We start from the raw sequence: 18,344 nt of genomic DNA, 5'->3' as shown, positions 1-18,344 counted from the left end.
ATGACTATAAAAGATTGAAAACGGTCATAAAAAGCATGAATTTATATTGCTTATATTAAAGTATGGAGAGGTTGTTTCTGATTTTTGGATGACTAGCCTGGTTGCTAGGGAGGCCATATTGGACTGAGGTAAGGTGGGTAAAAAATCAAGCGCGAAAGTAAAACGAGAGACCGATCTTTTATTGTTTCTCATCTATAATCTGAAGCCATCGTCCCTTAAAATGGCAGATGAGAGAGTAAGTATTGGCATGCAGTCGAAGTTCAAGCACTCTGCTTTTCATCTAAGTTGATATTTATGTTGAATTTAACGTCTAACGGGGTTTTTGAAGTATCGAAAGTCATCACGATTCTGATTTTTTTTGTTGTTGCGGGGCCTGGGGGAGGGGGTGAGCAATGGATCCGCCAGAGCCGGCGGCTGGCGTTTTATTCCGAAATCCAGAGATGGAAAACGTGAGTTGCAGCTGGAGAGGCCGCCGTCATTCGAATCGGCGGTTAAGGTTTAAAGAATGAAGAGAGAGGGGTAACCGCAATCTGTGAAATGTAGTATTTTTGTCTGTTTTAAAGTTAAATGTGTATACTTTGGTTTTCCTCGGGGCCTTAATCGCGGAGTAAAATTCACCCCGTGGTCCAGCAGTGGCCTAGATGGGGATATATCATTCCTTATAAAATTATCCTTCATTTTCACAACGTAGTTTTATCGAGGTGATTTAATTTTGCGCTTTAGCATCAGTTATATCAGTCATGATGGGCACGTTTGTTGAAGGCATAGTTTATAATAAAGTTGCTGTGGTTATGATCTTATAGCCAGTCTACCGTAATATACTTATTGTTTCACACACACTGCCACATTCCCTAAGACGAAATTCTATATTGACAATGACGGGCTACTCAAAATCTTCCTACACAGTCACTGTAACTAACATTTGTGTTGATGATAAAATCGAACAAAAACACATCATTCCATTTCGATTTTTTACATCTGTATGTTTAAAATTGTTTTGTTGTCATCCGTGTGACTGATGAATATCCTTTGACAGTCAAGAGTTTGAGCTGCTGTATGAAATCAATTGTATGGAGTTGGTGGTCTTCCCTATTTTTTCTTCGGCCGTTTTTATTGCTTGCTATTGAAATGATTAGATGCTAATTCCTCCCATCTCCCAGAAAAGCTAAATACTTTGGATGCTTGAAATTTGAAATTAAAAATGATCAGTTCAGCAGATCAAGCAGCTTCCGTGGAAAGAAAGTTATCACAATTTGCTGATATATCAAAGTGTGGAGCTGGATGAACACAGCAGGTGAAGCAGCATCTCAGGAGCACAAAAGCTGACGTTTCGGGCCTAGACCCTTCTTCAGAGAGGGGATGAAGGGTCTAGGCCCGAAACGTCAGCTTTTGTGCTCCTGAGATGCTGCTTGGCCTGCTGTGTTCATCCAGCTCCACACTTTGTTATCTTGGATTCTCCAGCATCTGCAGTTCCCATTATCACGTCACAATTTGCTGGCCTTTCTTCAGAACGATCCTGTTTGATAGCCCTTTGGTTATTGAAGTAAATGCGTAGTTTCTGATGTTTGTATCTGAAATGAATTGAGTATTTACAGTGGTTTCCATTTCACAGTGGATACACAAGCCTATAAAAAGAGAAAAATGGCATCCCTGCTTGAGTTGTTCATGACTCATGGGAGTTGAAAACATTAAAAGCCTTCTTGTGAGTTTGAGCTTAAGCACATGGAATGTTTTGAGTATGACACAGTGATGCCTTTGGGGAGCAAATTTTGTACCTTGCTGATGATGTTCCTCTTGATCTGCAAGGGGTTACATGCTGAAATTTCTCCACCTAAAAATTAGCCTTCCCTTTCCACTTGCAAAAAAAAAGCTTGTCCGATCTTTTGAATAGCTAAAAGATTGTAATCGGTTGATTTGAGCTAAGATGGTCGTTGTGTCAAACCAGAGAGGAACTGGCAGCCCATGTGCTTTCAGATTCTCCCATTCAGGTAATCTTTGATCAGTGATAATAAAATGTGAGGCTGGATGAACACAGCAGGCCCAGCAGCATCTCAGGAGCACTGCCCATTTTTCCATCCCCACCCCTGTCTGCTTTCCGGAGAGACCACACTCTCCGTGACTCCCTTGTTCGCTCCACACTGCCCTCCAACCCCACCACACCCGGTACCTTCCCCTGCAACCGCAGGAAATGCTACACTTGCCCCCACACCTCCTCCCTCACCCCTATCCCAGGCCTCAAGACCCCAAGATGACTTTCCACATTAAGCAGAGGTTCACCTGCACATCTGCCAATGTGGTGTACTGCATCCACTGTACCTGGTGTGGCTTCCTCTACATTGGGGAAGCCAAGCGGAGGCTTGGGGACCGCTTTGCAGAACACCTCCGCTCGGTTCGCAATAAACAACTGCACCTCCCAGTCGCAAACCATTTCCACTCCCCCTCCCATTCTTTAGATGACATGTCCATCATGGGCCTCCTGCAGTGCCACAATGATGCCACCCGAAGGTTGCAGGAACAGCAACTCATATTCCACTTGGGAACCCTGCAGTCCAATGGTATCAATGTGGACTTCACCAGCTTCAAAATAGCCCCTTCCCCCACCGCATCCCAAAACCAGCCCAGCTCTTCCCCTCCCCCCACTGCACCACACAACCAGCCCAGCTGTCTAGGCCCGAAACGAGCTTTTGTGCTCCTGAGATGCTGCTGGGCCTGCTGTGTTCATCCAGCCTCACATTTTATTATCTTGGATTCTCCAGCATCTGCAGTTCCCATTATCACTGATGCAATCTTTGATCAGTGTTTTGTTTACAGTGTTTTCTACTTGTTGCAGCTGACCTTTTTTTTCCCTTAACGGCTATATACATTGTAAGTCCTGCTGAGACTGATCAGCATTTCAAAATAGTACACAAGCCATTTAACCTTGCCAATCAAAACCAGTCAAAATGGCACACAATTTAAATTACAGGTATTGAATTCAATTGTTTTCTCAGGTGAAACCTTGATATATACGCAAACAAAATGTAACACCAACCAATTCAGTGAGGTTTGTTTAAGCTTTGTATTTTATTTAGTTTTTTCAATTCCTACTTTGAAGAAGTTGTTTTTTTCTTGGGGTATGGTGCCATGAATTTTTACCCTTCAGGAAGTCTCCCAAGTGGCCACTGTTCAGAAGTAAGCTTTGACAGCAACTTTTAGTTAGTTATGCTTGGGTATATCACAACCAAACCTGTTGGTGTTCTCCGTCAATGACTGTGTGCCTACTTCCATCCATTGGTGATAGCTTCCAAAAAGTCAGAGAAGTGAGGCTAGGCCGTTGAAAAGTGGAGGATAATTTAGAATTGCTAAAATGAGATGGATAGGAGGCTAACATGAGGCAGGAATATAAAAATCTACAACAGTTGCAAAAGAGTGGAAGAGATTTTCATGTGCCTGCATATACTGTATTTCGTTTCATGTGAGGTTTAAAAAATGTTTTCATGCTGATATAGTTTGTATTCATTCCCAGTGCGTAGTAGGGTGTTCTTGTTTGTCTATTATACCTTACTAATATAACCTGCACCAGAATTCTAAATCTACTACTTTGTATTACAATTCTTGTACAGGCTAGTAACTTCTTAAAATATTTGAATTCCCCAGTAACCAATGTAATGGAATTGCACAACAAAATTTTTATGTTTTAAAACTTTCACTGTAACAAACCAATTAAAGCAACACAAACTAAGCATTTTTTGGATGGAAACTATGCTTTAAACAACATAAAATATGCTCTTTATCAGCATTTCTAATATTTGATAATCAATGTCATGTTTACAGTACATAGAAAACAGCCCACAGTCAATCCCAGCTTTCAATGGCTTCAATTTTCTCTGTTTTGCTGAATTGTACAATCCATTGTTAATAAAAACTGCTTCCCAGAAATCCAAAATCCAGCATGTTCACACTAATTATTACTTTCCCACACCACACCAGGATGAATCTTTCAGATTTTTTGAATTTCTACTGGCTCCTCTTTTCAGGCAGAGAACCAGTTATCATTAGTAGCCTTGGAGATAGTAGGAACTGCCGATGCTGGAGTTTGACATAACAAATTGTGGAGCTGGATGAATACAATAAGCCAGACAGCATCAGAGGAGCAGGAAAGCTGATGTTTCGGGTCTAGACCCTTCTGAAAATCTCATGAAGGGTCCAGATTCAAAACGTCAGCTTTCCTGCTCCACTGATGCTGCCTGCTGTGATCATGCAGCTCCACACCTTGTTATCATTAGTAGCCTTGTAGCTACCACAAAAGTTTCCCCCTCTGATCTGAGACATTCTTGTTTCATTCTGTCACACTGTGTCTTCCAGTTCAAGGTGTCTGAAACAGAAAGTCTGCAACTAATAGAGCATCTCCTTCTGTCTTTATATTCAGGTGTTAAAATTGGCACACGCATTTGAACGGCACTTGACCTTGGGTCCCTGGTTTCCATGGTAACCAAACCACTAGCTTATTGAGCAGAACCTGTAATAGATCACACAATTCTTCAACACTCCCTTTTACCCTCGATTAAAGAGTGTTCAAAACCTCACTTTTGTCACATAGCTGTAAGTTTCAACATTGTAGTTCTGTATAATAGACAAAGTTCTGTAAGTTGTCTATAAATGTTTAATCTATAATAAAAAACTTTGTCCATAAAATTTAATGTGCCAGTCATTAAAGAAGTTATATTAGCTTTAAAAAATTGCTCACTTTTGTACCTGTTTCTTTTTTTCTCAGGAAATAGGAGACCATGACACTTCTGTAGAGAATGCGACCGAAGATTCCAACCACGACCCTCATTTTGAACCAATAGTTTCTCTTCCCGAACAAGAGGTAAAAACATTGGAAGAAGATGAGGAAGAACTTTTCAGAATGTAAGTAATATGTGCTGTCGTACTTGCAGTACCTCTGACGATAACTCTGACTTATAGGCAAGCATATTTTGGACTACTGTTGACTTTCTACATCTTTAGTTTGGCGCTGTACAATATATGATTCTGAATTTGCCTACGTCTAACCTCCTTTGTCTTAACTGGTTTTTGGTCTTTTGATAATTCTCAATCCTGTGACTCAGTTCTTCAAGAATTGTGCATACGCGTTTTGTATTTCATCTCAATCTCTTGTTGTGGAATACAGTACGGACCACAGGAAGACAATGGTGAATAAATATAACAACTTGTGCTTTCTAGAGAGTCTTTAATATGCTGTGACAACCTAAAATATTTCGTGGTCATTCTGGGAATCACAATGAGAGTGTTATTTGAAGAACGAACTTGCATTTAGATGATATCTTCCATGACTTCTAGTATCTCAAAGTATTTTACACTGAAGTACTTTTGAAATGTCAGTAAATGTAGTAGCCATCTTATGCACAATAGGGTCCCACATAAAACAGTGAAATAATGTTTAAATTATTGGTTTTTGTGATGCTGGATGAAGGCTAAATATCTAACAAAATGCATGAAGTCCAGTACCAAGGGATTTTAATTTTTTCAAATGCCCCTCTGACTGTCTGTTTAACGTCTCATCCAGATAAAAGCACTCCTAACTATGTTGTCACATCAGCCTTGATAATGTGCTCAAATAGAGTGGAAATTGAACACACAATCCTCTAACCTAAAGGTGAAAGTGTCATCACTAAGCTACATTTAACATGCAATGGATACATTTTAACTAGGGTACTGTGTGGGGTCCCTCCATTTTTAAAGTTTTTTTTTCCCACAAGAAGAAAAGCTTTGGTTTAATGTCTGACAGTGTAGCATGTCTTAAGTACCACAGTTAAATGTTACATTTATGTGATCAAGTTCTGCATAGAGTATGCTACTAAACTCAAGTGACACTACATGGAACAGTTAGCCGGGAAGTTAGACAGACGACGGTGTAGGAGTTTGAAACACTAATAGTGGAAATTCACTAAGAAAGCATCCTCACATGAGAAGAATTGCAGAGACTAGGAGGACTGAGGCTTTAGATTTGGGACATCTTGAACACCGGAATGAGAATTTTAAATTTGCTGGACCAGGAAATAATGTAGATTAGTGGACATTGGGCGATGGGTGACTGGTACTTGTGCAAGTTTGGATGACCTCCAGGTTTATGGAAAAGTAGCCCAGAGAATGTTGGACTAGGATAGTCTGTTGGTTAAAACTAGCATTAACAGGATTTCATCAATAGTTGGGCTGTAACAAAGCCAATATTCCAGACTGTAACAGAAATTTTGTTCCTTTAAAGAGACATTCACCTCTTTCCAAAGTTCAGGTGAAAGGAATCCAAAGCCCTCATGAATGTATAGGGGCAGGTGTCATAAGAGTATCAGTCGACCTTGTGTTTTTTTTTACTTCATTTGACTGCCTAATCAATGAACTGATAAACAGATGAGAATTATTTTTCTGGGAACTGCTGAACAGACTAATCAAGTTTTAAAAACTACATTAAGACTATTCAATTTTCCTGGGCCATTGCGGCTGAATTTGTTAATTTATTGCAGAAAGATCATGTATTTCACTGAACTTTCTACAGACCAAATAGGATGGAAATAACCGGGAACTTGAATTGTTATCCCTTTACGGAATGGGAGAGAGAGTGGTCTGTCTAGTATGGTTCATGTGTCATCTTTCTAATGGATGTCTCTTAAGGCAAATAGTTGTGCCTGATGCAGATGGCCGTCAGGGATAAATGGTGCATATCTCATGGTACACCAATATCTTCTGTGCTTGGTAGGATTTGTTTCTGCTCGGAAAGCAGACACATAAGTTAATACAACTTTTGCAATCGTGAACCCATCCATTATAATTGGTACTTTCTAAGTTGCTTATTTTCTGTTTAAGCACACTATGACAGCCCTAAATTTGTTTGTGTTAAGGATTCCCCTGATTATTCCAATTCACTGGAGGATTATCTGAAAAATAAACTATAACATAGGGGCTGTATCTTTTGGGTCACTGGCCCATAATGTATTAAAGATGGTCAGAAATAATTACATTGAGGTAGTGTTTGCATTTTTGCCAATGTGCTGTTGGTACAAAAACAATCTTTCCCTCACCTTTTTATTTGACGAGGTCAAATATCTAACCGTGGCTTAAATTATGTATATGCTTTTACCTTAGTTTTTTGAAGTCATTACATTGTTTTTACCAATAATATACCCTGACCTGAAACATGAACACATTGTGGAACTTCGGGAATCTTTTGTGCTGGGGACACTCGTCTTCTGAATCCATTTCACTTGATGTTTTTATTTTCCTGCACCCCACTCCAAATGAAAAGATAAAATGCTGATTTACTTGACCACTTGGTTTGTATGTCTCTAAACAAGGTATAAATTAGTTCATGGCCTAAACTTGTTTCTTGTTTTTGTTTTACTAGGCGTGCAAAGCTCTTTAGATACGCATCAGAAAATGATCCTCCTGAGTGGAAAGAACGAGGAACTGGGGATGTGAAGTTGCTGAAGCATAAGGAAAAGGGAACAATTCGCCTTCTGATGAGGAGAGATAAAACTCTCAAGATCTGTGCAAACCACTATCGTAGGTCTCTTGTTCCCTTATTTTTGTCAAATACTTTGTAGATTTGCCTGCAATATTTATAGATCCTCTTAGCTTCAGCTTTTAGGAACTCTTCTTTCTTTTGAATTAGAACCTCTGGCTTATACAATCAATATTTTTGCTTCTGAAGGCCTGTCCCAGGTTTTTTTTTAAATGGACCCCTTTTTCTGTGTCAAAACTAGGTATTCACTTCAGCAAGTATATTTTTGTTTACAACTTGACCGCTATTATCTGGTATTCTACTTTCTCAGATGAGATTCAGATTTCTCCAAAGTCTAGCAAGAAATTCTCACAAGGTTTTTAATTGTATTTAAAGATGCACATGCTCTGTAAATATACTGGATGCAACTTTTAGTTCTGTGTAGTACAGTAATCACAGCATTTTTTTGAGGGTGGAATCAAATGGTCAGGAGCCGTTGGAAAGAAAGCAATAACACAGTGATAACATTACCAGTTGATTTTGATACACCAGTTGTGTCGCTGAGGAAACAAATGAAGAGTTCAGTCACAGTGCTTATCTCTGTGGCACCGGTTCTTGCTGCTGTTTGCCTTGCCCTCTCTTACCTTCTAGGGTGCCTCCCCTCTTCTGCCCAGCTAACCCGGCACATGTTCATCCAAACACCAGTCTCCAACAGAAACTGACATGCTTTCTCTTGTCTTGCGCATACCCTCATTAGTCAGAATCTTTTCTTTGACAAGGGACCTTAGCCATCATATGTGCAAGCTCAGATACCAATCAGTCAATTGTGATGTCAGTTTTTCTCTCTGTATGTTCTAAGGTACGATTTGGCAAGCCTCTTGGAACTTTACTTCAGGCACTGGTTGAGAATCCCTGGTGCAAACAGTGGTCAACTCCTGGGTATGCAGGACAATCTCTGATTTATGTGACCTGATGCACTGTTTTGGATTATCTTTGGAGTAATCAAATGTTCTTTTTTTTAAATGACTCTGGCTTGCTGCTTTTTTTCTCATGATAAAAGTAATCGTGTTTCTCTATTGTTTACACTGTAGAGCTACTGGGTAATCAGAAAATGTAGCTTAATATATCTTGCCATTGGGGATGGCCCGATTATTTTTGCCAACCTATGCTCTGCAAAATATAAAGAAGTAAATTGAAACAGCCTTCTGGGATACTTTAAAGCTGTAGAAGTTAACCTCCCATATTCTGCCCCTCTTTTCTTTCTGTAATTCCTTTATCTAGCTTCCCACAACAGAGGAATAAAGGACGAAGTAAATGCAAAGTTTCACTTTCTAGCTCACTTTATAGCCTCCGTTGCGGAGACTTCTTCAATTCCCTACCAGTTGAAGAAGACTTGCAATATTGGTAATTAAGGTTGAAGTTGTTGTTGACTTCTGAGTCCCACACAAGCGACAGAACATGGATTGTAAAAGGTTTTGCATTGGGTGGTGTGGGCCAAATATGCTCTGTCTTGCATGCTTGCCTTTATTTTAAAGTTTCCCAGGAGTCTCCCAAACTTTCACTGTGGATTAGTAAATGCAGTAAGTTACTTATGCAAACTTCCAATCTGTAGTTTACTGATTTTGACTATTTTCAGAAACTGATTGTCCTAGGTAAGGGCAGCATTTTGTCAGGATTGCTGTTGCTTTCTACTACTTGGTGACGGTGCTTAAAATGCACAGGAGACCATCAAGTGAAAACCAGATTGTTTGTTTGTTTGTTTAATTTCTTGGCCAATCAGTGCAACTCATCTTGATTTGTGCAATGAATGGCTAGAAACAGAGACATCTGTGCCTGTTAGAAGAAGTCACCACCTTGAAAATTAAAGGGAAAGGAACCTATCCCTTGAAGGAATAATAAATTTAACTTTTTTGTCTGATCTGATATTTTGAAAATATTGATTTAACTGAAATTGAAGTTTTTGTTTTAGATAAATTGTAGCCTATTATTCTAGTATGATTGATTTTTGCATTAGACACGTTGAAGTAAACTTATTACTACTTATGTTAGGCAGCTGGACCAATTAAAGTAAATACACTGCAGTTTGTATGATGAGCAAATGGTGCATGTTTAATTTGAGCAAAACACAATTTTGTGGGGCTTTTTTTTCTTCTTTCCAGTTACACCTACAATGGAGCTAAGGCCTAATGTAGGCAGTGACCGGGCATGGGTCTGGAATGCACCTGCTGATTTTGCTGATGAACAACCAAAACCTGAACTTCTGGCAATCCGATTCTTAAATAAAGAAAGTAAGTATTAGATTATAAGTAATCTTGTCTGGTGTTGTGACTTGTAATGTGAACAATGCAAGTTATGCACTTAACCTGGATTAAGTGGCCTCATGTTCCTTCTTACAGTTGCAATATTGTGTTTTAATTTGTTAGTTGTAACCAACTCAGACCATTCAAGTTTAAAATCTGGCTTTACCTAATGGGAGATTGCAGCATTTTTATTTTTTGTTCCTTTTTTTTTAGTGCTTTGAACCGTTTAAAGTTTTGATTTCTTTTATGTTTTGACAATAGAACTCTTAAGTTCTATGTCCTCAAGATTGCTGAATATGCTTTGGGCACCTGCAAAAGACTTTGTGATGTATTCTTGCTGATGAAGTCCACACACACAGCACTGATGATTTCACAGGCTGGAATACAGTCCAATGAACAAGTGTTCTTCCTGTGACACTTTTTTGCTACTTGGCTCCTTTTTGCATTCTGTCTACAAACCCCCTTCCCTTTGATCTCACATATGACAGAAAATTTCAAATTTGTTTTGACCTACACACAGTGAAGATCAATTAGTAAATTAAAAATGATGTGTGGCTCACAAAATTCCATTTCAAAATATATTGAAAATTTGTGCAAATTCTGCCTGTGGGAAAATTTTGTAAAACTTGACATTTGCCTATGATTGCTTATGAAATTTATGGTGTTAAATCTTCCACAGTAACACTGGATTTGGTGCCCTTTACTGGTACTAAGTTCAGTCGGTCAGTAGACAATTTGAATACAGATCCACTGGGTGGCAGTGCAGGAATGAGAGACTTGTAGAATTAAAAAGTTAGGGGAAACAGTAAAAGGCAGCATTTCTTTACTGAACCATTTTAACACAATAAAAGTCTACATATTTTCCACTTAAATTATGCATAGATAGGTTTCTGATTCTAGCACTGATTTACTAACCTGGAGGTGGAGAGTTTAAATCCTCTCATGATTGATTATGATGAACAAATCTGGTAACTCATGGGCTTGCACTGGGGGGGGGAAAAAAAACCATGAAAGCATCCAGATTTTCATACAAGCATGGCTGTGTTCACTAATTTCCTTCAGGAAAGGGAGTCTTTCTTTGTCTGGCCTGAACAACACTTGTTTCCAGATCTGGATTTTGTGGCTGACTGTTGGGGAAGTTGAGGTCAGTGATAAGATACCAGGTTGCGGCTTTCACTACTGAGACCAGGCAATTTCATATTCTCGGTGGTAGCCTTCTGTCTAATGAGGTGATTGTTGTAATCCTGCGCTCAGCTTTATTGAGCATTGCCTCATATAACTCAAGAAGCTACTGTAGCTCTCTTTGCTGCAAAGGAAGACAGTCATTAGTGGTTAGACAGTCTTTAGTGTTTAGACAGCTACTTAAATTGGCCATTAGGGGATAATCATTGCCTATTTGCACTAATGTCAATCTCAGACTTTCCAGAGAGAGTCTGAGCAGTTAATTTAAATTCATCACTACATCTGCAGTGTGCAAATGAGAAGCACAACCCAAAATACATGAAGATTATTATCAGCTGCAACCTAGTTTCAAAGTCAAAGAATATATTAAATTCCTGCTGCTCATGCCTTGAGGGTGATAAATATATCTTGACTTAATTTCTTCGAAACCATCTAAAATTGCCTTCGAGGAGAAAGCCCTAACCAGAAAATGATCTAGTTATAATACCGTTAGCTACTTGACTATTGAAGAAAAAAGATTGAATCTGTGTTTCTGAAATAGTGCTGAAATTTTGTGAAACGTCTTCCATGAGCACTTTATTATAGGTTAGGAATAGTTTTCTTGCTTAATTTAGTGCATGCAGCATATTTAGTACATGTAACAAATCATAAGTTAACCCCTCCAGTCACAGACTTAACAGCCACTGTCAAACCCACAGCCTCAATCATGTACTCCCATCTTATTCAATGTTATGCTGCTCATTGCAGGCAAATGGCATGTGCACAGCTGCACTCTCTAAAAAGTGACAACTGTATCCTAATTTACTACATTTCCAAAATGTTCCAAGAACCTGGACCACACTGATTCCTATGTACATACATACTTCAATCAAATTAATTTTGATAAACTGACTGACTGACTGGAGAAGGCAGAAGGCTGGTATCAGTTTTTTCAAAATCTCCACTGCAATTAAAACTTAAGAATTGCCTTTTGGGAAGTGACCTCTCACCCACTGGCAGAAGATTGTTATTAAGCATGTCCAGTAATCCAAGTAGTTCCCATTCTAACAGTGGCAGTGAGGTGGGAATACCCCTTGCCCACTTATTTTCTGGACTTGAGGGCTGATTAGCTCAATGACTAACAGCTGACTTACAGTGCAATGCCAGTAGCATCGGTTCAGTTCCTGCACTGGCTGAGATCACCATGAAGGTCCCACTGTCTCAACATTGCCTTTCACCTGAGCCGTGGTGACCTTTGCGGTAAAAACACCACCAGTCATCTCTAGGGCCTGCAATTTCTCTTTATTTTACCTATCTCTGGGCCACCAACCTTGCTGCAGCTAATAAATAAAGTTTTTAGCCTGCTATGCATTATTATGCAGGAATGATTAGTACATGTTTTTAAAAAAGCTCTGCTATCAACCTCCTGTAACATGAGAAAATATAGTTTCTTAAATTATCAGATTGCAGTGAGTTTTGATATTGATCAAATTCTAACAGACTTCAGTAACCATGAGTATCCAGGACACTGACCATGACTCATAATAATAGAATTGCTGCAGTACATTAAGTAGATATTTACACATGGGAAATATGTGCCATGCTGTGCGTTGTGGATTTGCTTCTGTATTGAGTATATTTTTGTTTCACTGAAAAAACTCTAAATGAAGTATCAATGATTTTCACTGTCCTTTTTAGATGCACAGAAGTTTAAGGCAAAATTTGAAGAATGCAAGGAGAAGATGAAGCTAAAAGGTATTTACTAATTTTGACTTGCATCCTATTCCAAATATGAAATACTTACAAGAAGAGATCTGCTCAATTTGCAGTCTTTAGCAGTTTTACAAAAAATGTGAATCACTAACAAAAATAACTGTTTTGCAACTTAAGTTCCAGTATTGTAAATATACTTTGCTTCATCCTTTGTGATAATTAAATCTGGTTGTTTGCTGTTTGGATGTCTGCAGATATACTTCAGTACAAGTAACATCAGTTTAGGCACTAGTTAAAATAACTAGAAGGTGACAAATAGCAAAATAAGTTTTGGTTCAGGATTATTAGATGCAGTTTCCAGCAGGGATCTTGGATATAGCTGGTAGCAGATAGTTTACAAGACAAATTTGATTGATAGCCATGTTGCTTCGGAATTTATAAGTACAAGTCTATTGTGAAAGCTCCTGATCAAATCAAAAAGCAAGTTGTGGCGATTTCCATGTTTTGAAGGAGCAATGGAATAGAATTCAGCGGGAAATGAAACAATATTGGAGTTAGTGGAGACCTTCACAGCTGGTTAAATTTCCATTTTGGGGAAGAAATGAATAGTCCAAAACTAAACAAGTACCTCAATTAACACAACCACAAAATGCTGGATGTTTTCCATGTGTAACCAAACTTTACCAGGATTACTTACCAGAAGAAAATCATAATCTATTAACAACTATTCTATTCTATTGTCTAGTCTATTATGCCTAATGTCTAGTCTATTAAAGCTGCACTGCTGGAATATAATTCCATTTCAGCCATGGCCAAAGACGCAACAGTGCAATCAATAAACTCTATACTTCACATTTTTATTTATAGCTGGAAAAACAACAAAGGGCTGTGGCTTCAAATATAGACAACTGAGCTTGCGTTTGAATTTTTCAAATGGATCATATTAACAGTAAAAACTGTTGTAAACTGTAGCTTAGAATTGAGCAAAGTCTCTGAATTTATCTCTAACAGTATGATGTACATGAACAAAACTTTTCCTGATGTGCTACAAGGAACTATGCCAAATACAATTCAATTCATGTTACCTACAATAATAAACCTTGGCTGTTGATGTCTGGTGCATGGGATTCCCAGATGTTGATATCCTAGATTTTCTTTTTTTTTAAGAAAACATTTTAAGCAGTGTTCATGCCATACATTATAACACTGGGAGTCATTCCGCGCTCAGGAACATTGTATCTGCAACAGCATTGCTTCCACTAGGATTGTGGTGGAATTCATTGCTTACTGCAGTTAGTCACTGTACAAAGATGTACATTATCCAACAGAAAGTTGCCTAAATCACTCTAGGGCACACAGTCCTTGCTTCAACTCAGATCTCTAAAACATAGTGATGTTGAAGACCAAGTGAAATGTATTGGTTTGAGGATATGGTGCTGCACAACTGTCAAATTACCAAGCAGAAAACTGCTGCAGACAAGTGGTTTAGTTAATTACAACAAAATTTAAACGATAACATAGAGCATGATCAATTGACACCACCTCAATTTTAAACAATCTGTTGCCTACATTCATTTGTAGGGCTGTTTGGATTTTTGAACTGAGTTAGCCTATCTACGGTTTGCCCCCAATCTAATTTAATGCACCCCAGCAGGACATGGTGTCAGTTGAAACAACTGGTTGATGTAACATGCTGCCTTTGAACAAATAAAAGCCCACTTTGTGAAACCAGCATAATTTGTTTTTCTAAGATGTTGTAGTAATCTATAGACCAAGTATTCCATAATACGTTATAAAAACAGCTGTGAAATATGAGAACTTTACAATCTTTTCCCATGACAGGCATGTGAGAACTTTGAATTTTTCCACAATTTGAGTACATCCCTACTTTAAAAGCAATTCTTTATGAAATTTGAGAATGTTTTTGTTTTTGTTTATTTATTCATGGTGTGAAAGTGTCAGTAGCAAGGCCAACATTTTATTATTCATCTGTATTGTGCCCTGAGAAATTATGCTTTCTTGAACTACTGCGGTGCAGGGGAGTAATGAAATGTTAACTTTGCTTCCTTCAAACAACTATGTCCAGTTTTGTCCCTTTAGCTGCTGTATTATTGCTTGATCCATTTGTGTAGTGTACCATGTAAATACCTATGAGCCAGCTCAAAAGTACAACTTGCTTTGAGAAAATTATCCTTACTTGTATCTGTTGACAGCAGTAAATCAGGCCTCTAATCACGCAAAGAATCATGCTAATGTTGTCAATAGTCCAGTGCAGAGGTTCTCTCTTAACTTGATTGCAGAAGAACAAAGGTTGCTTAACTTTTTCCCACGTTTCTTTCCTCACCTTGTATTCCACTAGACTTGAGGTTAAGGAGATTTTGATCTAGAGAAAATGTGGAGGCCAACTTTGCAATTTGGGATCCATTCTACATGTTAGTTTTAATCAACTATTTGCTTTAATTGCTGATGTGTCTTTTGAGTTAAACAAATAAACTTGTTTTTATAAGAATATCTCTCATGTCCTCAAAATATCTTAAAGCATTTTACAGCCAGCATTTGTTTTACTGTGTTTATTGGATGCGAACGTCAGCATTATTACCCATCCATGATGGAATCTTAGAATCCCTACAGTGTGGAAGCAAACTGTTTAGTCTATCAAGTCCATGCCGAATTACTGAAGAGCATCCTACCCCCATCCCTGTAACCTTGCATTTCCCATGATTAATTCACCCACCTTGTGCATCCCTAGACAATAGGGGCAATTTAGTATGGCCAATCCACATAACCTATACATCTTTTGGACTGTAGGAAGAAATCGGAGCACATATGGCAACCTACACAGACACTAGGAGAATCTGCAAACTTCACACAGATGGTTGCTTGAATGCGAAATTGAACCCAGGTCCCTGGCACTCTGAGATAGCAGTGCTAACCACTGAGCCACCCACACTCTTAATTGCTGTTAAACAATTGGTGTTGGTGAATACCTCCTTAAAATGTCAGAAAGCCTGTCAGAATTATAGCTGTTTTACAATAGGTTTAATACAACTGAATGGTTTGCCTAGTTTATTTCATAGGGCACTCAACGATATCGCATTTGGATCTGATACTTGGTAGGGCAGTTCAAGTGAAGACAACAGGTTTCCATTCCTGAATGTTAGTGAACCAGTTGGGTTGTTAATGACAATTCACTAGCTGCTTGTTACCATTTACTGATCCAAAGTGTGAAGCTGGATGAACACAGCAGGCCAAGCAGCATCTTAGGAGCTTGGTCTCCTGTGTTCATCCAGCTCCACACTTTATCTCGGATTCTCCCGCATCTGCCGTTCCCATTATCCCTGATACCATTTACTGATACTGTTTGTTACATATTTAATTAAATAATTCTACATTTCTCCAACATGGTGAGCTTTGAACTCTCAGCCCTGACTGTTACTCCAGTGACAATCACCATGCCAAAATTTACTTTTAAATATAGTCACTGTATTAGAGGAAAACATGATAGCTAATTTTCACACAAGGCCCCATGTTGAGAGATGAGATAATTGGCCTCATGATCAGTTTTATTTGTTTTAGCTGAGGATCCGCTGTTAGTCAGAGTGACAGGAGATCTCCTATTTTCTTTTAAATAGAATTTATTCATGAAACCTTCCACTCATTTCTCTATCTGTTTTCTATCAGGTGACAATGAAAGTGCAGATAAGGTTGCTGAAAAGCTAGAGGAACTATCCGTTAAGGAGGATAAAAAAGAATCTGCCAAAGAGGAAGAATCCAAGAAGAAAGAAGTGACCAGTGAAAAAACTGAAGAGAATTAAAATAATCCTGGTCCTTGTTTCCCTTTTTCCTTTTTTTTACAGCAGACTGTAATGAACTGGGTTTGGGCACAGATGAGCCATTTTCTAGGCTTTTGCCCTGTGGTCCCAAATTATTATGAAGAAATAGTACCTTCACAGAATGTCATTCCGCAGTCATCAACCACCATAAATGTGCTAATGTATTCCTTTTGAAACTTCTAGGAGTGTTAACTACTGCCTTATCTATTTACAGTCTTCTGAGAGAATAATTTAATTCTATTACTTCAATTCCTGAAAATTGGTGATTATAACATGCTTTTCTGTGTATGACAACCGTTTTTTTATTTTTTTTCCTCTGTGAATAAGACTCCAAAATGCCAGAATTCCCACATTGGGTAGGACATGGTTTATAACTAAATTAAATACAGTTAAGTTGTATATGGAAAAAACTAGTTTTTTTTTTATATTTCTGCCCTGTAGTTTTTGGATAAGTCAAGTATGACACCAAATTGTAAGATTGAATTTTTTTTTTGAGTTTTCAAAAGTAATTTTACTGAAGCTTCCCCTCCTACTGTCTAAATTGGCTAAATTAGTAACTGACAAGATTGCGCAACAGAAAGATTAGTGGTAAGTTCATTGCAGGCTTAAGTGAAGTTTTATTTCGAAAACTCTTGGACCTTGCAGATGAGGAAGAGACATTTCTGTGATAAGTTTGTTATGCTTGATTAAAAATCCTGTTGAGGAAGCTCTCAAGCAGGATAGACAGATATGGTGTCAACTTACCAATCTATTTTCCTCTCCCTTTGGAACTCCCCAGAACAATTGTAAACCAGTACAGGTCCACATATATTGCTGTCAAGTCATACATAAGATCTGGTACTGAAGCTGAAAACTCTGTATGATGACACCAACATGACGCATGAATAATGCATGTGAAGAGAGATGGTGATAGTTTCACAGTGGGCCATTTTGATTTTCTGCTGGCTGTGGCTGTACCGCTAGTACATAGCAATACTTACATATGTAGCAGTGTGACATTTGGCATGTACACAATTAGTTACACTGACAGAGAAAACTTCACTGAGAGAAAACTTCTCTTGACAGGTTTGCATTTGCTTACCACGGACCACAAACATTTGTGATAATCTAGTTTTGTGTTGGAATGAACAAAACATCTGGATATAGTGTTTTGTAATTGGGAAACTTATAAAATGGAACTGTTGAAAATTGATAGGTCTCGTTAGGAAATTTGCAATAAAGATTTTTGCAAGCGGCTTGCAGTATAGTGAAGTTGTTTTCTTGCTGTCGACTTCATATGTAGCGTGCACTTCATCCCTGAAGATCGTTTGGTCTAGGATTTGTCTGTAAATCATTGGTGTATTATGGAGCTGCACTCCCTGGATTCTTCCAAACCCTTGCTTAACATCTTCCCATTTTACGAGCTCTTGAGCCTGAATAATTTAAATATTTGCTGAGTATCCAATTTAACTCTATTTCCTCTGCCCACCTCCTGCTCATAAAGAAAACTGAATCCTTGACCATTAACGACATTCATATTTATTCTTATCTGATATCCTTTGAATAATTTATGGTGGAACATTACACATTGATAATCAAAAAATAGTCTGCCTGAAATATAAATCTTCAGTGTCTCTTTCTTGCAATATTTTCCATTCATCTTCCTAAAAAGTGAGTCATTCTTTATTTATAATGCCAAGTTCAACACGTACCAATATCTTAATCAGGAGACTACATATAAGAGTCTGCACAATGAACTGAAGGTGTTGTGCTCAACTGTGAGGAGATATTCTAGTTGAGCCTAGCCCACCTTTGGATTTTGAACAAAGGTTTTCCAGCAGGTGTCATTGGATACATGTCAGTCTTTGGTTATTTTGTATG

General features: G+C 38.3%; 1 protein-coding gene across 1 annotated transcript; it reads left to right on the top strand.

Annotated features, from left to right (window-relative positions):
- The first annotated feature begins 101 nt into the window (after positions 1–101).
- On the top strand, positions 102–17,719 carry ranbp1 (RAN binding protein 1). Its single transcript, XM_048556026.2, has 6 exons — positions 102–235; positions 4,754–4,890; positions 7,382–7,539; positions 9,637–9,765; positions 12,637–12,693; positions 16,333–17,719. The coding sequence occupies exons 1-6, from the start codon at positions 221–223 to the stop codon at positions 16,464–16,466; spliced, it is 630 nt and encodes a 209-aa protein (XP_048411983.1). The 5' UTR covers positions 102–220; the 3' UTR covers positions 16,467–17,719.
- The last annotated feature ends 625 nt before the right edge of the window (positions 17,720–18,344 follow it).

This window comes from Stegostoma tigrinum, chromosome 26, assembly GCF_030684315.1.
Source record: "Stegostoma tigrinum isolate sSteTig4 chromosome 26, sSteTig4.hap1, whole genome shotgun sequence".
Lineage (NCBI taxonomy): Eukaryota > Metazoa > Chordata > Chondrichthyes > Orectolobiformes > Stegostomatidae > Stegostoma > Stegostoma tigrinum.
The sequence above is the reverse complement of the archived record's forward strand: the minus strand, read 5'-3'. Positions and strand labels throughout refer to the sequence as shown.

What these genes read in the sequence shown, in the direction of transcription:
- ranbp1 (XM_048556026.2), top strand. An exon ending in GATCTGTGCAAACCACTATC is followed by an intron (nt 7,540 to 9,636) that starts GTAGGTCTCTTG and finishes TCTTCTTTCCAG; the next exon opens with TTACACCTACAATGGAGCTA. An exon ending in CCGATTCTTAAATAAAGAAA is followed by an intron (nt 9,766 to 12,636) that starts GTAAGTATTAGA and finishes TGTCCTTTTTAG; the next exon opens with ATGCACAGAAGTTTAAGGCA.